Below are 25727 nucleotides of genomic sequence, written 5' to 3' on the forward strand. Positions count from 1 at the left end.
CTCTCCTCCATCGAAAATATGTCTCGTGCGGTACTGGAGCTATCAGCCATTGGAGTGTTGCTTGCAGAAGACATTCTTCGTGCCTTCTTAAAGCGTTTGTTTACGTCCCTCACTTCCGTTTCGCTTCTCATGCACTGATTCGCTAGCTGAACAGCCAATCAGAGTGATTTATTTGGCCCGACTGCCCGACCCGACATGAAAGGCCAAATAAGGCGTCTCACGGCCGACGGTGCGGGACACACCAAATTGAGTTTGGGCGACAGGGCAAGCTTCGTCGTCCGACTAACACCGACGCCGATAATCGGCCTGGTGTGTCCGGGCCTTAAAGGATAAAGCTTGATGGTCACCAAATAAGTAAAGATGTATCCTCTAGGGCAGGGGTCAGGAACCTTTTTGACTGGGAGAGCCATAAAAGCCAAATATTTCTAAATATATTTCATTGAGAGCCATATAGTATTTTTAACATATAATAAATTAAATATGTCTTACTTTTAATGCGACTTCTGGTGCTCAATGGTTTTGCTGATGGCCTAGTAGTCTGGTTCATACGTGGTGAGGTTGAGCTTCATGCAGGCCTTGAGGCTTCCATCAGTTAAACGTGAGCGTAGGTTGGTCTTAATGTTCCTCATATGCGAGAATGACTGCTCACATGCATATGTAGAGCCAAACATGGTCAATACGGCAATACTCACACGCTGCATTGTGTGGTATGTCACAGGAAGCTCGTTCCAAGTTTTAAGAATCAGCTGGTCTTCAGGTTGAAGATTTTTCATTTTTGTCCACTTGTGTTCCCTCGCCAGCTCTGCTCGCTGTCGCGCAAGACTTTCCAACTCTCCATTAAGTGACTTGAACTTACTCATCCACATGTCTGATGCCTTCAGGTCAGCAACTTCCAGCTCAAAGTCTCCCGGGGATGCATGTCAGGTCGATTTTGTCCACTGCACACTCATGTGGATGAGTGATGAACTTGAAAAGACCAGTGCGCGCACGAAATTCTCCAAAACGTGCTTTGAATCACTGCAGGAGATTGGACGTAAAGCCAGCTAGCTGCTGGAGATCCAGATGTTGAGTGGAGTCACTTGCTAAGCATGCATCTCTAAATTGTTGCAGTCTTTCAAAGTGCAGAAGACGACCTGTTTCAATGTCCCTGAGAAAGACTTCCAGCTTGCTTTCAAATGCAAACACTGCTTGTTGAAGGGATGAGATTGTATTTCCAATACCTTGCATTTTCACATTGAGCTGGTTCAGATGGCCAGTTATGTCCACGAGACAGTGAAACTGCAGGAGCCAGTCAGTGTTGTCTAGCTCGGGATGCTTGACGCCTTTCATTTCAAGAAAAGTCCGGATTTCACTCAGGCAAGCTGCAAAACGGCTGAGCACCTTCCCCCTTGACAACCAACGCACGTTGCTGTGTAAAAGCAGACCGGGATAATGATTCCCAACTTCTTTTAACAGAGCTTTAAACTGGCGATCATTTAAAGCTCGGGCAACAATAAAGTTGACCACTCGAATGACCAGCGACATCACCTCACCAAGCTCCTGGCCACACGTCTGAGCGCAAAGCGCCTCCTGGTGCAGGATGCAATGAAAACTTAGAATGGCTCTCTTTTCATGTTCACGGAGAAGCGCTACAAATCCTTTGTTCTTCCCCAACATACAGGGTGCACCATCAGTACAGACAGAAATAAGTTTATCCATCGGTAGTTTTTTTTCTTTAGCAAACTCCATAAAAGACGTGAATAAATCCTCTCCTCTTGTTTCATTGGCCAAACAGCCAAGCTTTCCTCACGCAGTGTGTCACCTGCAGCATACCTGGCAATTATACTGCACTGAGATAGATGGCTAACGTCTGTTGACTCATCTAACGCGAGAGAAAAGTATGTCCCGGCATTTATGTCCTTAATTTGTGTTTCCTCGACTTGATTTGCCATCACGATGCTACGATCGTGCACAGTTCTTGCTGACAGGAGCATGTCTTTTATTCGTTTGATTATCTTGTCTTTATTTGGGAAGTCATCAAACAGTTCATTGGCCACATCAAGCATGAATGTTTTGGCATACTCGTCATCTGTGAATGGCTTTCCATCCCTTACTATTGCCAAAACTCCCGCAAAGCTAGCGGAATTCCCGTCACCTTGCTTGGTCCACACACGTAGTTGCTGCTGACTCGTCTGCACTCTCCGCTCTAGCTCCTCGCATGCCCTTTTCCTGCTGTCCCCCGCTGGATATTTCGATGCAAATGAAGCATGGTGCGTATCGAAGTGCCGCTATATATTTGACCGTTTCATCGATGCAATTTTATCATTGCATATTAGACATACCGCAGATCCTGCTCTCTCCACAAACGCAAATTCCTCTGTCCATGCAGCAGCCTGGAATGCACGGTAATCATCGTCTTTTTTTCTTTTCGCCATCTTTTCCGTTACAACCCACGGGTGACCCGTGACCCGTGACATTTATCTTCAAAACTAATTTCTATTTACTTTAAAATTACACAGTATTATTAAGAAATATCACAAGTATTTTAAAATCAGTTCCAAACTGATTTCTTTTTTTTTTTTTTTTTTAAACTCAAAATTGTCTGGGAGCCATATGCCATCACCGGAAGAGCCATATATGGCTCGCGAGCCATAGGTTCCCGACCGCTGCTCTAGGGACTACAAATATCTTTACAAAATATCATGGCAATCCATCCAATTGCTGTTGAGATATAATCTTGGCAAAGTGATGGGCGAATCAGCTCACAGGCCATCCTCACACCGATGCTGCTAGAATGTTAAGTCTAATCGACATTTTCATCCATTCCTTGCTCCCCAATAGCCAATAGGATACTTATGAGGGACACCATGCTCATAATATTGCGTGTAATCGTTGTCCCAGAGATGAGGAATTTATATGTGACCTTTTTCAGGACACTCTATGACCTGAAATGTCTCTATAACAATTAGGTAGTGGCGGTGAATAAATAGAATGTGGTAGAGCGAGAGATGCTGGAGCGATTTGACCTGTTCCACTTGTGTGGAATCTGTGAGAACGTGCATCGGTCTCCGTTTGAGTCCTGGAGAGTTCTTGGATAAACTGCAAAAGGCTCGGAGTTACTCAACAGAGCGATTAGTGTTAGGGAAGACGAGTGGTCTGGCCTGAGAGTCCTGCCGTACAGCAGGGGTCCTGTGGTAGGAAGTGGTGGTCTGTAGAAGGCAGGCAAGGGGCTTGGGAAGTGTGAAGCCCAATACACATGGCCTTCTGGCTGGACTGGAGCACGAAAGAGATAGGGTGTCTGGGAAAATATGTGGATATTTCGGATTCAGTAGATTAAGAGACTGTAGAGGACACTGAATCTCATTGTCCATCTGCCTGCAGCAGTCTCCTGACAAGCATAACAAGGGAATCTCTTTTGTATATTATGCAAAAGATATTTTATCCACTCCTTTTTGCCTTTCTTTCTGACTGTTTCCATTAAAGGGAGAAGTGGGAATTAAGGATTTACAACTGAACGTATTGTATATCATCCAGCAGGATGTGAGTCTTTTTCTGACTAGATGCCAAAAGAGTTTGATCAACGTAAAGTAATTGCATAGAACAGGAACCGGTTATGCACCATTACTTCCAGTTGTTTTGAATATAAGAGCCCACTGGAGCTCATATGTAAAAATCTGCTTTTAAATGTTTGTGCAAAAATATGTTTCATCATTGTCGCGGATTGCGTGAATTTATATGACCGTTGACTTTGGCTGACAGTTTTGGTAAAAGACACATGTACATTTTTTATATTTATTTTCAAAGGCCAATCTGGATTGAGGCATTAGAATACAACTGAAAAATAATAACATGTTTTCATAATCTTTTTTGAGTAGTGGGTCAGAACATGTCTTAAAATATGTATTATTGTGACGCAAAAAGGTTCATATTTTGGCTTTGCTTGGAGTTGGATGTTTTTTATTTGTGTAAAGCGAAACATAAGGAAGAGATCTGCCACAAAAATACACTTTGAAATTGTATATAGGATTATTTAAATACTTGTTTATACCACACGTAGGGGAGAGCGGGGTAATGTGGGACACCGGGTAATGTGAGACACCCGCTGTAACTAGGCAAAGAAACAAATTTGCGGTCATGTGACCATAATGTTTTCAAGCCCCTCCCACCCCCCACTTGTCATGAAGGAGAAGTTGGTGCTGGTTCTGTGGTAAGTATTTTTTTTCACAAAAATGTGTTTGTTGCATGTAAAAGTAAATTTTCTTACTGCGAACGTAATCAACTGTAGTATCAAAGCAAATTGATTCAGGTTGAAAAACTTATATCATACATGTTGGTGAACTTCCAACATATAAAACCATGTGATTGATGCTAGTTAAAGATTAGCCTGAATTGCCTAGAGATGTTGTTTTTTCTAAAATGGTGGCTGTGGGGTAAAGTGAGACAGATGCTGTGGGGTAAAGTGAGACGCTGACTCACTTTACCCCGACATGAAGCACAAGTTAAGTTTAGTCTTATATATATTTTAGTCTAATATTACAATACATATGTTTTAATTTTAATGTCATAAACATTGTAGAAAAGTCATCATGCCAAGACGATACATCAGGAAGACAGCTTGGGGCCAAACACCCCTCACAGAGATGGAGAGTGCAGCTGCAGAGGTCATGCAAGGAAAGAAGTCCTTAAGACAAGCAGGAAAGGAAAGAAATATCGACAAGACAACCCTCCAAAGATTCATTAAGAAAATAGAGAAAGGGAGAGTTAAATCAGTAGCCTGGGGTGCAGTAGCGGAGGCAAAAAGAATACTGACAGATGAGATGGAGGAGGAGCTTGCCCAACATTTAAAACAACTGGCTGACCAGTTCCATGGCCTTGCTCCAGTTAAGTGCCGTGAACTGGCATTTGAATATGCAGACAAAAACCATATCCCTGTCCCTGCCAATTGGATGGAGAAACAATGTGCAGGTAGGCTAGGGTGCGCAAGAGATCACATGATTCTGTAGGTCAACTTAGGCCAACTGATCTTGCCACAAAGCTTATCTTATAATAACGAATTGTCCACTCTTTAGGAGTAGAGTGGTTTGGCAGCTTTCTAGCCCGTCGCCATCTCTCTGTCCGAACTCCGGAGGCAACATCCCTGGGAAGGGCTACAGCCTTCAATAAGACTACAGTGGGGGAGTTCTTTACAAATCTGGCTGTAGTGATGGACAGGTGACAGAATTAATTCTTTAGTTGCAAATGTTTTATGGAGGCTTTACCTGTAAGATTTGGTTTTGATTCTGATAAGGTTCTTCCCTTGCCTCTCTTCTTTAACAGACACACATTTCCTCCACACATGATTTACAATGTGGATGAAACAGGCGTCTTTACAGTACAAAAGCCATGGCAGGTAAGCTACTAGAGAGCAGCAGACTGATACTGAGTGGCTTGTGATAATGACCAGCTAGCTATTGGCAGAATGCTGAAACTAATGCTATTAGTAATGTTGTGAGCCTGTGAACTAGAAAAAAATGAATGGACTGCAACAAAATAAAATGTACCTTTAGACCAATAGTAGCCTACTGATTGCACATGCCATTGATTCTAAACTTTCTACTTGATTCAGGTTGTGACAGAGAAAGGGAAAAAGCAAGTTGGTTCTATCACATTAGCTGGGAGAGCTAGGACTGTGGTGTGTGCAGTGAATGCTGCTGGGAATGCCATACCTCCCATGTTTGTCTTCCCCAGAGTTAGGTTTAAGGACGACTTCATGATAGGAGCACCTCCAGGAGCCAAAGGTGCCTCCACCAGAACAGGATGGATGAATGAAGACACCTGGCCTGAGTTCCTCAATCACTTGATAAAGCACACTAAGTGCACTCCTGACCATCCCATGCTGCTAATCCTGGATAATCTGAGAACTCACATCTCACTCAAGGCAGTGGAGAAAGCAAAGAGTAATGGTATTGTTCTGCTCACCCTCCCACCCCACACATCCCATCGCTTGCAGCCTCTCGACGTGACGGTGTATGGCCCGTTCAAGACCCTATACAGCCGAGCTCTTGATGGGTGGATGAGATCTAACCCTGACAAAACAGTCTCCATCTATCAGATTGCAGGATTTGTGAACGAGGCCTTCTTGTCAGCAGTGACACCACGCAATATCACCTCTGGCTTCAAGTCCACTGGGATCTTCCCATATAACAGAGATATTTTCCCTGAGGAGGCGTTTGCACCATCCATGGTGTCAGACCGGCCAAACCCTGAGCTGCGGCCTGCATCCACTGGTCCATCCACTTCAGATGATCCGGATGGTCCACGGCCTGCAGATTATCCACCCCCTGCAGATGAACCACCTGCTGCAGATGCTATTCCACTCGCTGATGCTATTCCATCCACTTTGCATGGGCCACATGGATGTGCCTCGCCAGCTGTCTCACGACCTGGATATGTGTCTCCTCAGGAAATCATACCACTTCCAAAATGTCCCCCCAGAGGACAAACCAAACGAAAGCGTGTGAAGACAGCCATCTTAACAGATACTCCAGAGAAGCAAATCATAGAACAGGCTTATGAAGAGAGACAAAAGAAACTGGCAGGGAAAAAGCAAAATAGCAAAGAAAAGGGAAAACCGAAAAAGAAGGCACCCAAGAAGAAAATCATAGATAGCAGCTCGGAGGAGAGTGATGACCCTGTCCCATTTGAGGATGATTTTGAGAGCTCTGAAGATGAGAGGAGTGACCCCGGAAACAAAGATCTGTCCGTGGGTGAATTCGTCCTCGTCAACTTTGCCACAAAACACCGAAGTATCCGTTATGTTGGCATGGTTGAGAAGGTTGAGGGGGACGAAATACTAACCCAATTCCTCAGAAAAATCCAGGGAAACAACAGAGAGTGGGAGAGACCCACGTTTGCTATGAAAGAAAAGGATGTGGCACATGTTCCTAAAGGTGATGTGGTGAAGAAGCTGCCTCAACCTAATAGGCCTGGAGGAACAACACGGAGAGAGCAACTCTTCACCTTTCCCTGTAACCTTCAGGGCTGGAATGTAGAGTAGGCCTTGTTTAAATATGCGGCTGATGTTCATATCATATCGTGTTCTAATCTAACTGGTTAAATGGTTAATTGAATGTTTATTAAAGCACTTTGAAATATATTGTGTGGTATTTGACTTTGTTTGGAGTTACTTTGTTTAAAAAATGTGCTAAATTGACCAATCCCCATGATTATGTTGCGCATCCGACATTAGTTTTGGAATGTGTGGTTGTCAATCTATCTGTCAGGATTCCAACTGTTACAACATGTGTTGTTTTGGTAGTTTAAAAGTGGAAAAGGTAAGTGGTTCACTTTACCCCCTTGATTTCTCTAGTCTGTCTCAGTTCACCCCTTAGCTGGGGTAAAGTGAGACACAAGACCACTTTTTAAAAAACAATCATATTTTCACTGCCCTTTGTCCTGAAGACATTCTGATCATTTCCAGTGCTAGGAAACATCCTGAATTAATGGTAAATGTGTAAATGTTACTGATATATCATTTTAGCTCGCCTACAGGAGAGCAAATGTAACAAATGTCTCACATTACCCCGCTCTCCCCTACAACACATCTTAATCTGGGTGCAGAAATGATCAACTGCAGGCATAGTTTGATCTAAGGAGGTTTTGATACTAGCTGGTACTGAGCTATTCTGGTCAATAACTTGCCGATACAGTACCAATTGTATCTCAGGTCCTGCAGGTGGAGATTGAATTGTAAGTGGTGAAAGCAGAAGCAGCAGTAAATACAAGGGTGCATGGGATAAACAGTACATTGCAGTGAGATTGATAATGCAAATTGTTGCGAAGTGAAATAACTATGCACTCACAAACTCACATGTTTGAATGGGTCAAAGAATGTATTGAGAAAGGCCTTTTGAATTTCAGTATTTTTCTGTATATTGTGAGGGTCTGTACTTCTTTCAAGCACCCAGCATTTAAAACTTCAAAAGCATAAAATGTCTTGTTTTGTCTTTACTTCCAACTCTAATACATTTCAAACAACCTTGAGGGGCAAAAATAAAAAAACAGCTGTTAATTTGTTTACTTTCAACAGCTCTGTTCCTTTGGCGTTTTGGGAACTCCTGGCACCTGCAAAGTGGTTTCTTTGAAGTAAGGTTTGGAAGGTTCAGCCAGACTATCCTCATCAACCCTGAGGCTCATTGCAGCCATACTTGACTGGACTGGGGGAAAAAAAACTCAAGCTGAGGTTCTGTATAATCCCCTGAAACAGTGGAATCGTTTACATAATGGCTGTGGTGAGCAGCAAGTTGACGCCATGTATCAAATCCTGATTGATTTTTATCATTACATTAGTCTTCCTGATGGTTCATTGTCATCTGATGATGAAAAACCAATTATTCCGGGCCCATTTACAATAATTCAAAGTTGCTGAGTGAATAAAGCAGAGCTCAAGTGTAGACAAATCAAATCAGTTCAGGAAGCAGTGTATAAAATGAAACACCCTGTGCCTTCGGGAGATGACTGATTCAAAGGTTTCTTTTTCCCCTTTCCCATTCATTCTCCACCTTTGCTCTGCCCTGTCGCCTCGCCTAAGGGTAAAGGGGAACATCTGAGGACGATCAGAGATGAAAACCTTGTCTTGCAGGGGCCCAACTGATGCAGCTAGTACATCTTAGAGGTCGTATCTGTGGGGTCTTTGCAGGGTGAATCATACTGAGTTCATTTTGGTCACAGCAGGGCATTCGCACTGGAGTCTTTTCAGAAGATCATCTCACCAACCACCATAGGGCGAAATTCCGAATGTGCGTCATAACTTTTTACTCAGTTACTTTCATTTAATGCAGCAGCAGGTGTTATCTGCAACTTAAGATGCCTCTCCCACACAAACACGGTTTAGGGCAATAGAGAGCAGCAGCATTTAGAGAATAAGCAAGTTTAAGCTTGTGCTGCAGAGATAAAGACGGTTTCAAACAGATGCATCGGTGAACTTAAATAACCCTGAGGATGCTTTTGCTGTTCTTATGTGTACTTTTAGGCTTTCATATTAAGCCAAATCCTCATTGTAAACATAATGATGACCATAAGTGAAGAATGTCTTCTTGGGTATACTTTATTCTCAACCTGACTTCAGAACAACCACTTTCAGCTGGCTTTTGATCAACTTTAAACTACCATTAGTTCATTGTTAGTATACAAGACATTAGTACAATTCCTGTCTCCTCAAGGGGAGCCACTTGCTCCAATCGCATCAAATCAGATGATGCACCACTTACTGGATGTAATACACAGATGTGTTTTGATCGGATGAGATTGCAGCTCATCGGATGAGTCACCCTTCTATAAAACATCAATGAAATCTGCATTTTCATACTGGCATCAGTATGAATTTCAATCAATTCACTTTCCCCATCCAGAAAAAGAGATGTATTTTCTTGTCCCTGCTGTAATAATAGATGCTATGACCGCAGTACCAAGGACATAAACTCATTTGACTAAAACAGTTGCGAACACCCCTCTGAAACAGCGATTAAAGATGCACTGTCATTGCAACTCCAAACATTTAAAATAATATTGTAGAAAAGGAAAAGGATTATAAACTGATTTCTTTGCCAAAATAATTTGAATTTCAGTTGGACTCAATTAGAGTAATTAACCACAAAATCTTAAAATTAAATAAACGGTTCAATTATCCGATAATGAGTTTGGTCTTCTGTCAATCAAAAACTCTTCCACGCTCTAATGTTCTAATGCAAAATGAAAAGCAGCTCCTTCATACATTTTAAGTGAATTATGTTTAGCTGTTTAACTGTAGGTCGAACGGAAGAAGACATTTGAAGACACCGCCTTAGAACATTTTGAAAAATTCCTAATATATTCCAGACTAGTCTAACATTTTAAAGACAAAACACTTCAGTGATTAATCTAAAAAAAAAAAGTGAAATGTGAAAATATTTGTTTGTAGTTTGACTTTAAAAAACTACAAATAAGTAACTTTGTTCAACTGAAGGGGTTATGGTGAATTACAAGCTAGGATTTTGTGTTATCTTCTATTGATAGAGAAACAATACTGTTCTTATTGCACTGTAGCACACTTTATCCTCTCTAAGTGATTATCATTTACCATTGGACACTTTTTACTGGCTTTTTATATATCCCTTTTAACACCAGAAGTACTATTAGTTTAATTATCTGGCATGTGCTGGACACAACCCTGGAACTCAGCGGTTCTATATATTCTGTCGATTTTTAACATCTTGCCTTTAACACTTAAGATTTTATGGAAGAGCCATTCTAACATTCACAAGAGGTTTATGAACCCCAGTAAAACGTTATTTTCTGCAGCCTTCCAAATGGTCAGACCACAAACCATCCATTCGTGGCATTAACAGTCAGTATTGACCTGTTTTTCTGCTGCGGCCTGCTCCCATGGCATCCAGTCAAGAAGACCGGCCTCCCGAACCAAACCTTTGCTCGGATGGAGTGAGCAAACTGAGCCAAGCACTTCTTATTCTGCAATTGTCCAGAAATGTTGGATGTCTTCCATCTTCTATTGGTTCAGGCTTTTTGGACTCTTGCCTTGATCACAGCATCAAACGTTGAAAGTTTCTGGGATGTTTTCGTGTGAACCAAGGATCACTCAACGTCAGGTATGTTGGAGCGTTCCATGTGGTCGGTGCCATGTGTGTTTGTCTATGATAAAAATCTTTGTTCGATACGCTGCGTTCAAGGCATGTTTTCTCTGAGTGAAGCGAATATGGATATCGACAGGAAATCTTGGCTAACCTGCTGACTTTTACGTTTTTAACATTGAACAGAAGATTTAACAGAAAATTGAATTCTATAAAGTTCTCAGAATATTGTGTTTCAATAAGTAAAGACTTCTGCATTGGCTATCGTTATTCAATTTGTTATCAGATTGGACAATCGTAATGATATACTTAACTTGTCAATTTGAAGTCCTGAGTGAGTTTCATTGTTATTGACCGTAACTTTTACCCAATATTATTTTCTAACTGCGGCACTTTGGTGCTTACTTTGGAAAACCACACAGACTTATATATTTGCACAGTTCTGGCTCTTCTTTATGATTGAAAACGACATGAACAGAGACACCATAGCACTTTGTCTCCATTCATATCCATTACATTCATAAAGAAGAGCCTATTTTTCTAAAACATTTCCATGTGGTTATTTAAAAAGACACACATGGTGGTAATCCTTAGAGGATTGACAGGAAAGGCTTTTGTTATATCTACCTCTGAGTAGACCAATGTAACATAATAAATCCAGTTTTTTTTTTTTTTTTATATCGGGAAAGTCCCAGGCTATTTCTGTCCTCTTCAAATGGTCCCAACAGCATATGCACTGTTATCATTTCCAATGAGCGAGAAATCCTACGACACTCCTAGTGTGGTGCTGTACAATTTGGCGGAAAAAGCACAACATCTTAAAACTGCACAAGTGAGAAATACATTTTCCCACCACAAAAGGATTACATGAAGTAGACATGACTAGAAACAGGCAGTGGTTTGACATAGAAATAGCACAGTGGAAAGAAAGGCTGTTGTGGTTGGGGTGGCGGAGTGCTATGTTCTTTTTGCCTTTAACTGCAGTGACCCAGGTTCATTTCTCAACTCATAACAAGAGGGCTTCTATGTGAATGTTTCTCTTAATTTTAGCTGCTTAACCTCTACCAAATCAGCCTCATGTCATTTAATTCTCAGATCTGCCAACCCCAACGTCCTCACCCCTCTAATCGGGTCCAAGCACTGGACATGGGGGTCAGGGTCTTCTATATTCCCTCTTCCTAACAACTTCCCTCTAACAAAACCTTCCGATTAAGATTTTCTCTTAATCTGTTATTCATTAGCTGCATCCCCTTTCTTCTATCATTGTTTTAGATGTTTGTAACCACATTTGATGTTTCTGTTCCTGTTTTTATTAGCATCTTAAGTGCCTTTAAGTACTCGCGCTGTGCAAATAAAACTAAAATTATAGTTGTTATTTACCTAAGCCTGATGTAATTCTGACCCTAGCTGCTATAATCAAGATTGTAATGTTTATTGTGAAAGGAGTCTCATAGAGGTGTACCAACAAATAATTACCACGCTGCAGAACCCCTTTGATGTACAAAGCTTTTTAGAGTTTTATAGGTTATTATTTTTTAAGATTGGTTAGCTTACATTTTCCCACTTTTGCATTCAATAAACAAAATAGTGGTCCATATATCACTTATTCACGGCATTAGAGAGGAAAACTATTTTTGTTTTATGCAATGTTTTTTTCACAATGTTTCTAAATAAAAAGACACACAAATCTGCCCATATATCCCACCCACAGCGATACCCTCAGCCAATCGCGGAACCCTTATTACCATTTAATCTCACCGCTTGCATCACAGTTGCTGCGGTCCTGCCTTGGGTCTCGTTATGCTGCTTCCCTGATGGCTTCCACAGGATTGTAGCTGACATCCTCATGGATTCATCTTCTTATTACAGACACATGCATTTCCTAACATTCGGTCTATATGCTGTAAAATGTATTATCTCTTCGATTTACACACGGCATCTATTGCACGTCTGTCCGTCCAGGGAGAGGGATCCCTCCTCTGTTGGTCTACCTGAGGTTTCTCCCATTTTTTCACCTTTTAAACTGTGGGTTTTCTCTGGAAGTTTTTCCTTGTACGATGTGAGGGTCTAAGGATAGAGGGTGTCGTTTTTCTCATACTGATATTCTGAACAATCTGTGCTGTTGTATTAGCTGTAAAGTGTCTCTATTGTAGGCTATTTTTATTACATGTACAGCACTTTGGCTCGACCAAAAATCGTTTATAAATGTGCTATATAAATAAAACTTGATTTGATTTGATCAGCAGAAGGCAGCCGTTTTCAGGGAAAAAGCACCAAACTCTAGACAGTTAGCCACTATCTGGTGTGCATAGTTAAGCATTAAGCAGCTAGAGAATATTGCTTTTACCTCTGTTTTGGTCTCCACCACATTCTCAAGAAAATAGCACGGCGAGTATTAGACAAACATAACTACAGCTTTTTTGGCCAGTTTTGTTTAACCAAACCATGCCCTGATTGATTTGTTGTTGTGGTTTGTTTGGCCACGTGTTAATGTTGCTAATAGAACCAGCAGATACTGTAAAACAACTGACACAAGTTCAGTCTCTGTCCTTTTTCATTTGACTTGTGTGGTTTCGTTTTATGACGAGAATCCATGTGGAGAAACCTTAAAACCATTCAGCCAGATGTTTTTCAACTGATGCCCATATCCAAAATGTTCCTTAATATCTCTTTAGTGTTTGAACCCACATTTGTTTTATTCTTTTATATGTATTTCTGTTTTTTGCAATTCATCCAGCGTCCACCTTGGTTCCTTCGTTGAAAAGCAACAGGACATGATGATGATGATGATGATGATGATGATGATGATTTAAAATACCCTTTTTATTTTTATTTTCTTGACCACCTTGAAAATGTCTATTTTCAGCTTCTCTAACATGCTTTTTTATGTTTTATAAGCTGAACATCTTTGAGTTTATTTATTTTTTCTACTGTTTATTGATATTTTTTCAGTTTTCTGACATTATAGAGACAACCAAAAATGTTCGTTGCAGACCTCCCTCAGAGACACTGATAACTTGCTCAGTCCGCTGCATTGGAATAAGAGGCATTTTATTCAAACAACATAACCAGAAAGACAACATAAGTCAATGTATATCCTTTCACCTTTTACATTTTCCAACGTAAGACGCAGTTACTATTGCATGACTGAGGTTAGTCCTTGGAAACTGTGCTGCAGTAGTCCCACACACTGTCACGAGTACATTTCCATGTGTTCTCTCCTCAAGGCAATGAATCAATCAAGCTTACATGCTATAAAAGCAAAAAGGGGGTGTGATTATTATTGCACTAAATACTATGTTGTCACAGTGCCATATTCTTTTTTTTGCTCTGCTGCTTCTTTTACTGCTGGTCACAGATGAGTGTTTTATGGCCCCACGGCCCCTAGTGTATGGTCCTGATACAGTAATGGGGCCCTGGCATTCCCGTAAGACTGCTTTTTAAACAGACTGACATTGTAATTACGCCTGGCAAAGGTCTATGACGCAGCATAAAGTAGTTTGGCTATCTTCGTGCAGCTGTGTCAAAAATCCTGGAAGTCTGGGGCCACATGGCTGCAAGAAAATAACTCTGCACCCAAACTCACACGACCCTCATTGATGGCCCGGCCAGTGAAAACCATCCTGCATGGGCTTTTCCCCAAAATAACAAAGAAGAACAATGGAGGCGCCAGGCCGCAACCCACGCTAATCTGGACACACCTAGCGCAGCGTTCAACTAATGCTAGGCACGCTAATCCTAAATTGCTGCAACTATGGTTTTAATGTTCCAAAAAAAGTAAGGAATAAAGGGTGTTAGCCAGTTATGGGGTGGCTTATTGGACCCTGGTTGGAGACCCTGGACTGAGCAGAGGTCCGAGCAGTGAGGTCATCCAATCAGAATTCACAACGCTAGTGGGCGTCGCTCTGTGGGTGGTGCCAACTTATTTGCCCTCATACTTGTACCCCCATATTGGATTTCTGTGAAATAATATTTGGCTTTCCCGGTGACTCCTCCTGCCCAGTCCAGACTGGCTTCTTGGCCCCAGAAGCTAGGAGAAGCATGTGAAAATATCAAAGATAGCGCCGCAAAACCAACGAGAATGTGTAACAATACCCGGAGGCCAAACTTGTGTTCCCCTCTATTTCATCCACTGGCTTACTCCTGCAGCCTGACAAGAGTTTGATTTATCTGTAATTTATTCTGACATGACAGTCGGAAAATAATCCATTGTGTTTTCTAACTGAAATAAACCATGTCAGGATGATGTGAAAATTATAAATCACTTCAATAAGAAGCTACTTGGGAATAATATATGTCTGTCTGTGGTGCTGCTACCATTGTGTAAACTTTCTGCAAAGCTCTTGTCCTCCTACCTTTAAGAATTGTTTATGAGGGGAATGAAGTGCAAGCAAGGCACTAAAGGTGATCTATGAGGAATCTCTGTCTAAGACAGGGGGCAATAATGGAAGAGGTGCTCTGCCATAAGTCTGTTACAAATGTTACCAGGCAGCATTGGGCATTCACGTCTCGTCTTACAGCTTCTTAACACTTACTGGGTTGGAAAAGGCAAAGGAAATCACGTTAGAAATGAGTGAGCCTTATTACCGCTGTAACTCCCAAGAAACTAGGGAGCACACCCCAGGGTCCCTCTTCAGTAAATTATTGTCACTTCAGCCGCTGAGAGCTGTCAGATTGCCTGTTAAACTGAAACATTTAACATTGTATATGCTTGAATCTTCCTGAAGGAATGTCAATTTGTTCATATAACTGTTGTAATCTTCCTAATCTTGATAGGTTAAAATGTGCACTTTTCAGTTGTGCATTCAAAGTGAGCCACACACACTCTGATTTAAAACAGGGGGGCAGGACTTTATTTCCCTCAAGGGAACCAGGTTTTTATTTAAAGGTCTCCTATCATGCAAAATGCACTTTTTGATGTCTTTTATAGATAAATGTGTCTCCGATGTGTCAGCAGACTCACAAAGTGTCCGAAACAGCCTGTCCTCCTACAAAAAACGACCATATAGGCCGATTGTTCATGCCCTTATTACGACCCAGAGACACGTTTTAAAGTGTCTGTTGTTTCTTACACCACCACTACAGGTGCTCTAGTGGTCGTGTAAGAAACAACATGCTCCCGGCCCGTTCATTGCAAACGCTCCGGAGGGACGTTTATTCACAAATAACCCTTTCTGGAAAATCCTAAATTGTGGAATAGTTTGGCCATTAAAATGCTTTTTGATTCGATTTCTGGCGAGAAGTGTATATTGTACTCTTCCACGTCCAGTCGATGTGTAGGATCTATAGCAGGCATGGGCAAACTAAGGCCCGCGGTTCATATACGGCCCGTTGGGCTTTTGAATCCGGCCCGCCGAATATTGGTACAAACTTGTCCAAATTATAGTAAAGACTGCATTCATTTTGCCTTTTTCCTGCAATACCCGACATTTCAGTTGATCCCACTAGATGGCGCACTCTAGACACAATTTACCTTTGCTGGAGTCTGGTCTATTCTCTCAGCTGGCCCCACTCGCAACCCGGCAAGGTCGGCCAATACAAGTTGTAACAAGCAGTAGCGCTGAGCGAACTCAGCGAAGTGACTAGAACGCGACCACACACTTATAAAAACACTTATATAAAGTCAGGCAACACTAACCAGGCTTAGTGTGATTCTGTTTATTTGACCTTACTTTAATAACCAGCCGTTCACTGTTATTGACCATTGTGAAGAGGCAGACGTTTTCCTTTTGTTTTGTATTATTATAACTATCAGATGGAATAAATACATGGGCTACGTAAAATCATAAAGAAAACTACGTCGGAAAAAAATGCGTGTAGAAAACGGCTTATGCCACAATATGATAGCAACAAGTAGTCAAGATAGTCTGATTAGCTACATCACCGGTAGAATGCCAGAGAAACGTTCATAATAGCGTTGTGATGCCAAACAGCTTTCAGACTAAAACACATTCACTTATATGGATGGGGGATATTTATCAGCTGCTTGTGTGACAGTCAGACAATGAAAACTTTACAGCAGCCGCTGCCGCGAGTTAACGGGAGAATAAACTCCGGTAGGCGAGCAGCACTGCAGCGGGTGGTAATGCAGCTGAACCACATTAATAAACAATACACCACGGCACTCTGGAGAAAGGTACAAGGTTGGAGAAGTAGTTTCTTCAATTTAATCTGGCTTCGTATAATTAAAAACTACCCGATGCAGTCCTCTATTGATGTTGTTGTGAGCGGTGTTGCGGAGAAAATCAGCGACGTAAAACGCTGTGTGGGTCATAAGAAGGCACGTAAACGGTTACGTCATAACGCAAACGATGACGCAATAATTCACCTTTGAACCTAATTCACCTTTGAACCTGCATCTGTAACAATAGAGTGGCGAAGTCACGCCCATCTACTTCCGGTCCATGGGACCTTATTTCAAAAAAAATAATGTATTGAAGTCAATGGAGAGAGAAAACGTATCTTTCAATCCCGTTTGAATTGTGCCCTGAATTACACATATGATGTTTGTCAATCTTAAAAATGTATTTCAATGTCAAAAAAGTCATAGTTTGTCGTAAAACTGTTGAAATATAGGACTATGTAAAATACGCAACTAGAAAGCCTACAAATCCCAGAGTCGCGTAAGTGATGTCACAATTGTTTTCCTCCGCTAAGAGATAGCTAAGATCAGCGCTGGCTAAGATAAGATAACTTTAACAAGATGCCTGTGTGCTTAGTACCAGGTTGTTATCATACCAGCAATGGGTCTTGCTCGTTCTTTCGCTTCCCGTCTGATGAAAAGACCAGGAGTGGCTGAATCAAGTTAGCTACCTAGCTAGTAGCTAGCACGTTAGTTAGCCTTGTCATTTTTATTAGCCTTAATATGAAGTACCATCAAGTAACCCAACATGTTAAACAGTAAGAGTAGTCATATTTCGTGAACCCTTTGAAGAGTACTGTCACCGGTGTGATCATTCTATAATACACAATTTAAGCCCGGGGGAGAAATGCTAACGCTAGCATCGGCGATCGCCGATCTTTTCTACTTCATGCTATCTGCACAAATTGTTGACATTAAACATTAAAAAGACCAGGCAGTTCAGAGAGAATCAAAGGAAGGCAGACTGGCAGCTTTGCAGGACATTCTTCTGGACGTGTTTCATTGTGGGGATAGTGAGGGTAGTCAGTGGCGTGCACAGACATTTATAGGGGCAGGTGCTCAAGAGAAAAAAAAAGGGCACCTTCTGAGTTGTCGTGGCGGTCGCCCGCGTGCCGAAATTGCGTGCGAAAATTTGCCGGATAATGGCGGATTTTGTTAGTTTCTTTTCGGTTTTTGGTTACTTTATTTCGGTTTTAGGGTTAGGGTTATGTTATTTAATTCTTACTTTTGCCTGATTTTACTGATTTATTATCAAAACATTAATTATTTTAACATTTATTTTTATTATTCTAAATGACCTAGGGGGGTCCAATAATAACCATATGCTGTCTGATGCAGATGTTTCTAATATTCAACAGGTTGGTTTCTGGTAAATTATTGTAACAATTTAAATAAGCAACAACAGAACAAACAAAGATTGCAGTGCCACATTGTGCATGCATGCTTTAGTGTCTATGAAATAAATAACTGACTAAATAATGACTTGAGTGAGCATTGATTGATTGACTAAATACTTTATTAACAAGTGACTTTTAAGACCTTTTTAATACCTCAGAAAGAAATAAAATGAAATGAAAAAATTGCATTACTGCATCAAAAGTAATCAACAAACTACTATAAAACTATAAACTGGTCAAACATTGGCCAAATTGTCAAATAATATAAGAAAGCCATCTACAAGCTCACAATGCCACGCAATGCGAGCTCTGCTATTTTCAAAAGTACACAACGAGACTACAAGCTCACAATGCCACGCAATGCGAGATCTGCTATTTTCAAAAGTGCACAACGAGACTAAATGGATGGATGCAAGAAAATAAGTGAAGTTATAGTTTAGTTTGGCATCTGATTTAGGGGATTAAACAATACACTCGTTGTATTTGTTACCTGGTGGTTACTTACTTGGTCGTCACTAGGGCACTTTTAATCGTGTTGCCGCGTGCTGCTGCACCACGCACCCGCCGTGGCCTGTCTGACTGAGTGACTAGGCTTGTTTGAGACAAGTGAGACCTGCGCAATTTCGATCAACGTCTTGCTAGTGCGTTGCATGATGGTTAGTCATTTTGTCCGACTTGCTCTTGAGGCTCGCCTACATGAGACGTTGAAATCTCGCGGGACAAAGACGCCCGCAGCCTTGAGAGCGAGGCGCGGCGAGGGGGCGCAGTTCCTCTCCACGGGCTGCGGAAGCGAAATGCTTGATGGGAAACGACTTGCTGGTATCTCGAGCTGAGCGCTCATTGGTGGTTTCTACCACGTGCTGGTGATAAAACTCTCCAATTGGCTCGGCAAAAGTTTGTTGTTGTTTTGTGTCAGTTTTACGTCGCCCCCTCCATTAACATTTTTCATAATTGTTCCACAATGTTTATCATCATGAAATTAATATCTATATATGTTATTCTATACTTGCACTGCTTACCGTTTTCCTACTTTATATATCTTAGCATATTCATACACACTGTTCATACTGCTCAAAGGCTGCTGTGTATATTCATACCCCTCACTGTTTATTCATCATTCAATTCATTCTATATTTTATTCTGTAGATTGTGTACATTACTTTTCACTTTACTGCTTGTTGCACTCCTGGTTAGAAGCTAAACTGCATTTCGTCTCAGTAGGCTACCTGTAATATGTGCAATAACAATAAAGTTGAATCAAATCTTGAGCAGGAACAAATGTATTTACTTAGTGCATATCTGACATTAACGATTAAACACGTGTGCATTCTTTATAAATGCAAACCGAGTCAAGCCGACTCCGGATGTGGCGGTATGAACCTTAAAGTTGTTTGCAATCCGCCAAAAAACCGAGAGAAGAAGAATAAGAAGGCTAAGAAGGCAAAGAAGAAGAAGAAGAAGCCGACTCGGAGCTGTCCGACTTCAGGCGAGCTTTTTGAGACCTCCCCCGGCTGCGATCGGCTATTCTCGTCTACTTTCGAGGCGAGCCGCAACGCGTCTCAAACAAGCTTACTGACTGTCTGCTCTGCACGCTGCGCGTTCACGTTGAAAGCAGGGAAGGGAGGGGCTGCAGCCAGTGCACGTACGGGAGTGCCGCGGGACACGTGTGGGGATGTCTGACAAATTACATGGGAGCCTGCCTGCAGACCTCCACTCTCAGGACAGTTGACAATTTTTGTTGCATTTTTCTCCTCTAACTGATCGATTGGCAAACGCGACCCACTGTCGGTGGGCCTCCGCGCCGGCCCGGCCTAGTGCCGGTGCTCTGGCGGTCGGTTCCTCCGAACTGCGGGTTCGACTCTGATGGCCGGGAGGGTGTGCTGCGTTGGGGTGGGGGACTTCCCCCACTCTGCGTGTCTCTTCCTTCCCGGGCCGGCCGATATGAAGAGTGACCAAGACGCACCGTCCAGGGGTCCCACTCCCGCAGCGGGGTGGAGGTTCTCAGCTGGAACCTGCCCACCTGCAACCTCCCCACCTGCGCCGCGTATATATATATATATATATATATATATATATATATAATCACCTTGTATTGTAGTTAATATCAGTACAGTATGATTGAACTGTTCTGCCCTTACAGCGCGTATCCCTATGCGTAGCTAGTGTAAACTGTGTTCGTTATTCTCCCGCCCAGGAGAGAAGCTTTAAAAGGAGACTAAATGGAGTCTCTGTGAAAGTTCAATTGGGTACTTTAATTAAAAAAGGCGCGGGTTGGTCACAAGCATGATATTGTTCAGTCAGACAAACAGCTGTGATCCGCTCCTCTTTAGGGAAGAGAAGAGGTGGATCTCTCCTCCGGTGCTGTTATATATCCTCTGCTGGCTCCTCCCCGCCTGCCGGCTCGCCTCGTCTCCAATGTCCGTTGTTGCATTTAAACAGAGGATTGGTACTTTTCACATTCAATATACACGCCTTTTCTCCTCATATTCTCTTTCATCACTTTTCATTTAACACATTCTAAACGCTGTAATCAATACTCTAAAAAATACTTCTCGGCTCGTTTGGTTTCCGGTCATTCCGGATGTTGTCACATGCTAGTCTCGTCTGTAAACAATAATGTATTCAAATAAACTGTACCTTCATTTAATTTTCAGCATGGTAGTATCTCGACATCTATAGTTGTAGTGTTAAATCAGTAGGCTTCGGTTTGCACCACTCCATATCATTTCGCTACTAAATTCACCTCTTTAGGAAATCGTATATTAGCCACATGCTAAATGCTAACCGTAGATGAAGGATTTTCAGAATAAAAGCTTAACTGCTTGTGCACAAGAATTTCAGTTTTTTCAGTATAAAAGAGCATTAAAACTGACGGCATGTTTAAACTACATTTCCCCATTAAAACATTGATTTTAATTTCTAACACTAAACAGTTAGCTAACATTTAAAAGTCCTCCAATAAAGATGCAAGGTTTTCTTTCTTGACTTTACTGTTCTTCTTTTACTTTGTAAAACTGTAAAAATACAGAAATAAAACACATAAGTATGCAGGCTTTACATAACATATAAGTAGCACTGTACAAACGACACACATACTACTATAAGAATTAGCTATCATTAGCATCACTATTAGCTAGCACACGTCAGAATCATCACTTCCTGTACTGACAGTGGAGGTGTCCTGAGAGTGGAGGTCTGCACCGGAACTGTCCTGAGAGTGGAGGTCTGCAGGCAGACCCCTCTCCAAAATTACAACGCGCATTTGGGGCATTGCTTATGTATATGGAAGTATGGAAGCCCATTTCCGCCACTTGAAATCCCCATGTAAAAGTCATAATTATGAGATTAAAAAGTCGAAATTATGAGATAAAAAGTCATAATAATGAGATAAAAAGTCATAATTATGATATAAAAAGTCATAATAATGAGATAAAAAGTCATAATTATGAGATAAGAAAGTCGAAATAATGAGATAAAAAGTCATAATTATGAGATAAGAAAGTCGAAATAATGAGATAAAAAGTCATAATAATGAGATAAAGTCATAATTATGAGAAAAAGTCATAATAATGAGATAAAAAGTCATAATTATGAGATAAAATAAAAAGTCATAATTATGAGAGAAGAAAGTCGAAATAATGAGATAAAAAGTCATAATTATGAGATAAGAAAGTCGAAATAATGAGATAAAAAGTCATAATAATGAGATAAAAAGTCATAATTATGAGATAGAAAGTCATAATAATAAGATAAAAAGTCATAATTATAAGATAAGAAAGTCGAAATAATGAGATAAAAAGTCATAATTATGAGAGAAGAAGTGTGCATGCGCTGCAGTGGCTGTCTTCAAAGGTCCCTTCATCACCTTGCTGCTCTCCACCATGCAAACGGCATCTAGTCCTAAATAAGGTGTAACTACTCTGGTCTTGAAAGAACATTACGCATCGAACTGATGTCCACAATATCGTTTATTATCTTCTTTGCACAATCATGAAACACCGTGAAAACGTGTTTGCCTAGTAGACCAGCAGTAGAATTACGTTATCACATCGTTGACACTTTTAACGCACACAAACACAATATAAACATCCGGGGCAAGAGGTCACATGACTTCCGGAAAGAGAACTCTTATCATTTTTACAAAATAAAACAAAGTTCAAGCATACATTAAACACTCTTCAAAAAGGACAAAACAATAATAAGGGACCTTTGAGCGTCAGCTACATAAGGTAACTATTACAGGTGACTTTTGTAAATGTTAGATGTTACATATAGCCTATATTGCAGCTAAACAACTTTGACATGACCTGTTATGAACAATAATTTTGCCTATAGTTTTGTGGTAACGTTCACAGTTTAGAGTTAGGCTAGCAACTCACAGCAGCAGTATGCCTACACTATTGTCATTAGTGGCGTGAACGTTACCAAAAAATTATAGGCATAGTTCATAACACGTCATGTCAAAGCTATGAACTGCATTGTTGTAGTTTAGCTGCAATATAGGCAATATGTAACATCTAACATTTACAAAAGTCACCTGTAATAGTTAACTTATTTAGGACTAGATGCCGTTTGCATGGTGGAGAGCAGCAAGGTGATGAAGGGACCTTTGAAGACAGCGCCCCTGCAGCGCATGCGCGCTTATCTCATAATTATGACTTTTTATCTCATTATTTCGACTTTCTTATCTCATAATTATGACTTTTTATCTCATTATTTCGACTTTTTATCTCATTATTATGACTTTTTATCTCATAATTTCGACTATTTTATCTCATAATTATGACTTTTTATCTCATAATTTCGACTTTCTTATCTCATAATTATGACTTTTTATCTCATTATTTTGACTTTTTACCTCATAATTATGACTTTTTATCTCATTATGACTTTTTATCTCATTATTATGACTTTCTATCTCATAATTATGACTTTTTATCTCATTATTATGACTTTCTATCTCATAATTATGACTTTGTCTCATTATTATAACTTTTTATCTTTAGTTGCATATTTTTCATGGTCTTATATTTCAACAGTTTTATGACAAACTGTGACTTTTTTGACATGGAAATAATTTTTTTATATTTTTTTACCGATCTGCTACTGGCCCGGCCCGTCTGTCAAATTTAAAACTCATAGTGGCCCCCGAGCCAAAAAGTTTGCCCACCCCTGATCTATAGTTTGATAGATATTACGAAGATGATTTGAGGTCTCGTCAGGATAACGTGTATGCAGCTTCCATGTAAAGTTAGCGTGGGTGAAAAAAGTTTTTCCGGTCTCGAAGTTTTCATAATAAAACCGGATATATTCCCCTCACTGTCAAATGATTACAGAGTGATATCTGCATTACTCATCCACTAAAAAACATCAGTTTATCCTTGTTAATTACACAATATTGATTGGCACTTTTGTGTTTTTAACCTTCGATTCGGAGAAACAAATAGTTTTTTTGGAGTTTAGACACTACAGTTTCCGAAGACACTACACTACCCAGAATCCCCAGCTATCGTTTGGGACTACAACATCCGCCTTGCTTTACAAACCCCGTGATTAGTCACCAAGCCCTGTGATTGGATGTTGGAGTGGCAGTGTGACAAGGTCACGCTGAGTGTCAAACAGCTCTATGAAATGGAATGGAACCACGGCAGACTTTCCAAAACTGGAATTGGACGGGTCAAGCCCCCGGCTCCAGCCCCCCCCCAGAACTACACATACTGGCTATTGTGTGTTTCCCAACATGTTCTATGGCACGTCTCTTTATAAGACGTTTTCGTATTCCCCACAATTAGAAGTTGCCAGTATTAAACTGTGTACACCCTGGAGGTTTAGGGGATACGAAGCACAGTGGTGTTATCACATTTAAAACATATAATTAATAAATGGGTGAATTAATATAACCACATGACACCTAAGGTCAGAAGAGCTTTATTTAACAGCTGGTCTTATGTCTGTGACCCCTCCTGTTGTTTATTGATAAGCCTGAAACATGCACTTGTCAAGGTTCAGAGGCACATTTTGCAAATATGGCAGTAGCCATCGATCAACTTAAGATAAGATAAGATATACTTTATTGATCCCAAGTTGGGAAATCTTTTTGTTACAGCAGCATACTACTTTGTTCTACTCCACTACAATTCAGAGGTTAACCTGGTATTTTTACTCCACTACATTTATTTTAGTTACTTTTCAGATTCTGATTAATGATGTGAAATATAAACAACCCTTAAATCAGACTTGAGTTACACCTGAGTCAAATTCAGGGAAGGTGATTGTCAAGTGCGAAAATAAACCATGCAATATATTGGACGTTAAGTACTTTGTCAGACTTCATATTTATCTGTGGATAACCCCAACGTTTTTTTCTTATTCAAAAGAAGACCTTAACTTAAAGTATTCTTTAATGTTTAAATAAAGCCTTATTAGTTTGTCTGTTTTGCACATCCTCCTGTTAATATCTTTGGACGTCCTGCACTAAACTGTTTTATTGTAGAGATCATTACAGTATCTTCTTGATATTTTCTATTCTATATTTCTATCATGACTTCTACTTTCCCCCAATTGTGTATGTAGGCTACTCTTAAAATGTAAATGTTTTCATCAAATAAAACGTATTCAACAACAAAATTCAATAACGTGCTTTAAACACTAGGCGGTGCGGGTTAAAAAACCAGTGGTGTAATTAATAAAACATAATAATATCAAACATAATATGACTATTAACTTTATTGTGAAATTAAAACAGAACGGTAAAGGAAAATACAGTTTCAGTCACTCGATTTGAAGCTTATGCATTGTACCATGAAACTGTATAGACCTGTAACAGTCAACTGCATGAGGAGTTGGAAAGGTAGTAAATAATATCTTTAAAAACTACAAAAAAATCCCTTTCTATCAGCTGTGCACCGTTATGGTGTAAATATAACCTATACACCAATTGGATCAAATATAAAAGTCAGCCGAATTAGTGTTGATATTGCAAGGAGACGTATTGTGTGAAAATAAATGGAAGATGTTGTTTAATTGCTAATATATTTATGATCCACGTCACGTATTCAGTTTTGGCAGCATTTCTTACAGGGCTCTATAAATAAATATCTACGGCAGATATGTAATATTTAATGCAGCCGAACCGTGTATTACAATGCCGTTATGTGATGACTTCCAAAGAGAAAATCAAGAACACTAGGAATAAAGTATTATTTTATTTAAAAAAACGTTTTTTACGATTTCATTTCATATAAACACCATATCCCGACATGCATTGTGGCTAAAACAATCGATGTTTTAGCCTATCAAAACCTCTGAAAAAAGAAAGGTGTCTCTCAGAATCGAAAGAGAAAAACCTATGGGAAAAACACAAAAGCATTGTACACAATTTAAACCAATACATGTCGTATAATTAACAAGGATAAACTGATGTTTTTTAGTTGATGAGTACTGCAGATATCACAGTTAAATCATTTGATCATTTGTTTTATTATAAAAACGTCGAGACCGGAAATACTGTTTTCAACCCGTAACTTTCCTGTCGAAACCTCAATTCATCTTCGTAAAATATCTATCAAACTATAGATCCTACATATCGACTGGACGTGGATTCTA

General features: G+C 40.4%; 1 protein-coding gene and 1 long non-coding RNA gene across 3 annotated transcripts in view; both read left to right on the forward strand.

Annotated features, from left to right (window-relative positions):
• The window catches only part of LOC307045751, an 88749-nt gene that overhangs the window by 18243 nt on the left and 44779 nt on the right, over positions 1 to 25727 (forward strand). The gene's annotated exons all lie outside the window — the stretch shown is intronic.
• Positions 4050 to 7539, forward strand: LOC307045486 (uncharacterized protein). 2 transcript variants are annotated; one of them, XM_079691171.1, is made up of 5 exons: positions 4050 to 4186; positions 4556 to 4944; positions 5049 to 5190; positions 5296 to 5368; positions 5585 to 7539. In XM_079691171.1, the coding sequence occupies exons 2-5, from the start codon at positions 4566 to 4568 to the stop codon at positions 7013 to 7015; spliced, it is 2025 nt and encodes a 674-aa protein (XP_079547297.1). In that variant the 5' UTR covers positions 4050 to 4186; positions 4556 to 4565; the 3' UTR covers positions 7016 to 7539. The 2 variants fall into 2 exon arrangements, with proteins under 2 accessions (XP_079547297.1, XP_079547296.1); XM_079691170.1 differs by lacking the exon at positions 4050 to 4186 and having other exon boundaries at positions 4205 to 4944.

Source organism: Notothenia rossii, assembly GCF_949606895.1.
Source record: "Notothenia rossii genome assembly, chromosome: 7".
Classification (NCBI taxonomy): domain Eukaryota; kingdom Metazoa; phylum Chordata; class Actinopteri; order Perciformes; family Nototheniidae; genus Notothenia; species Notothenia rossii.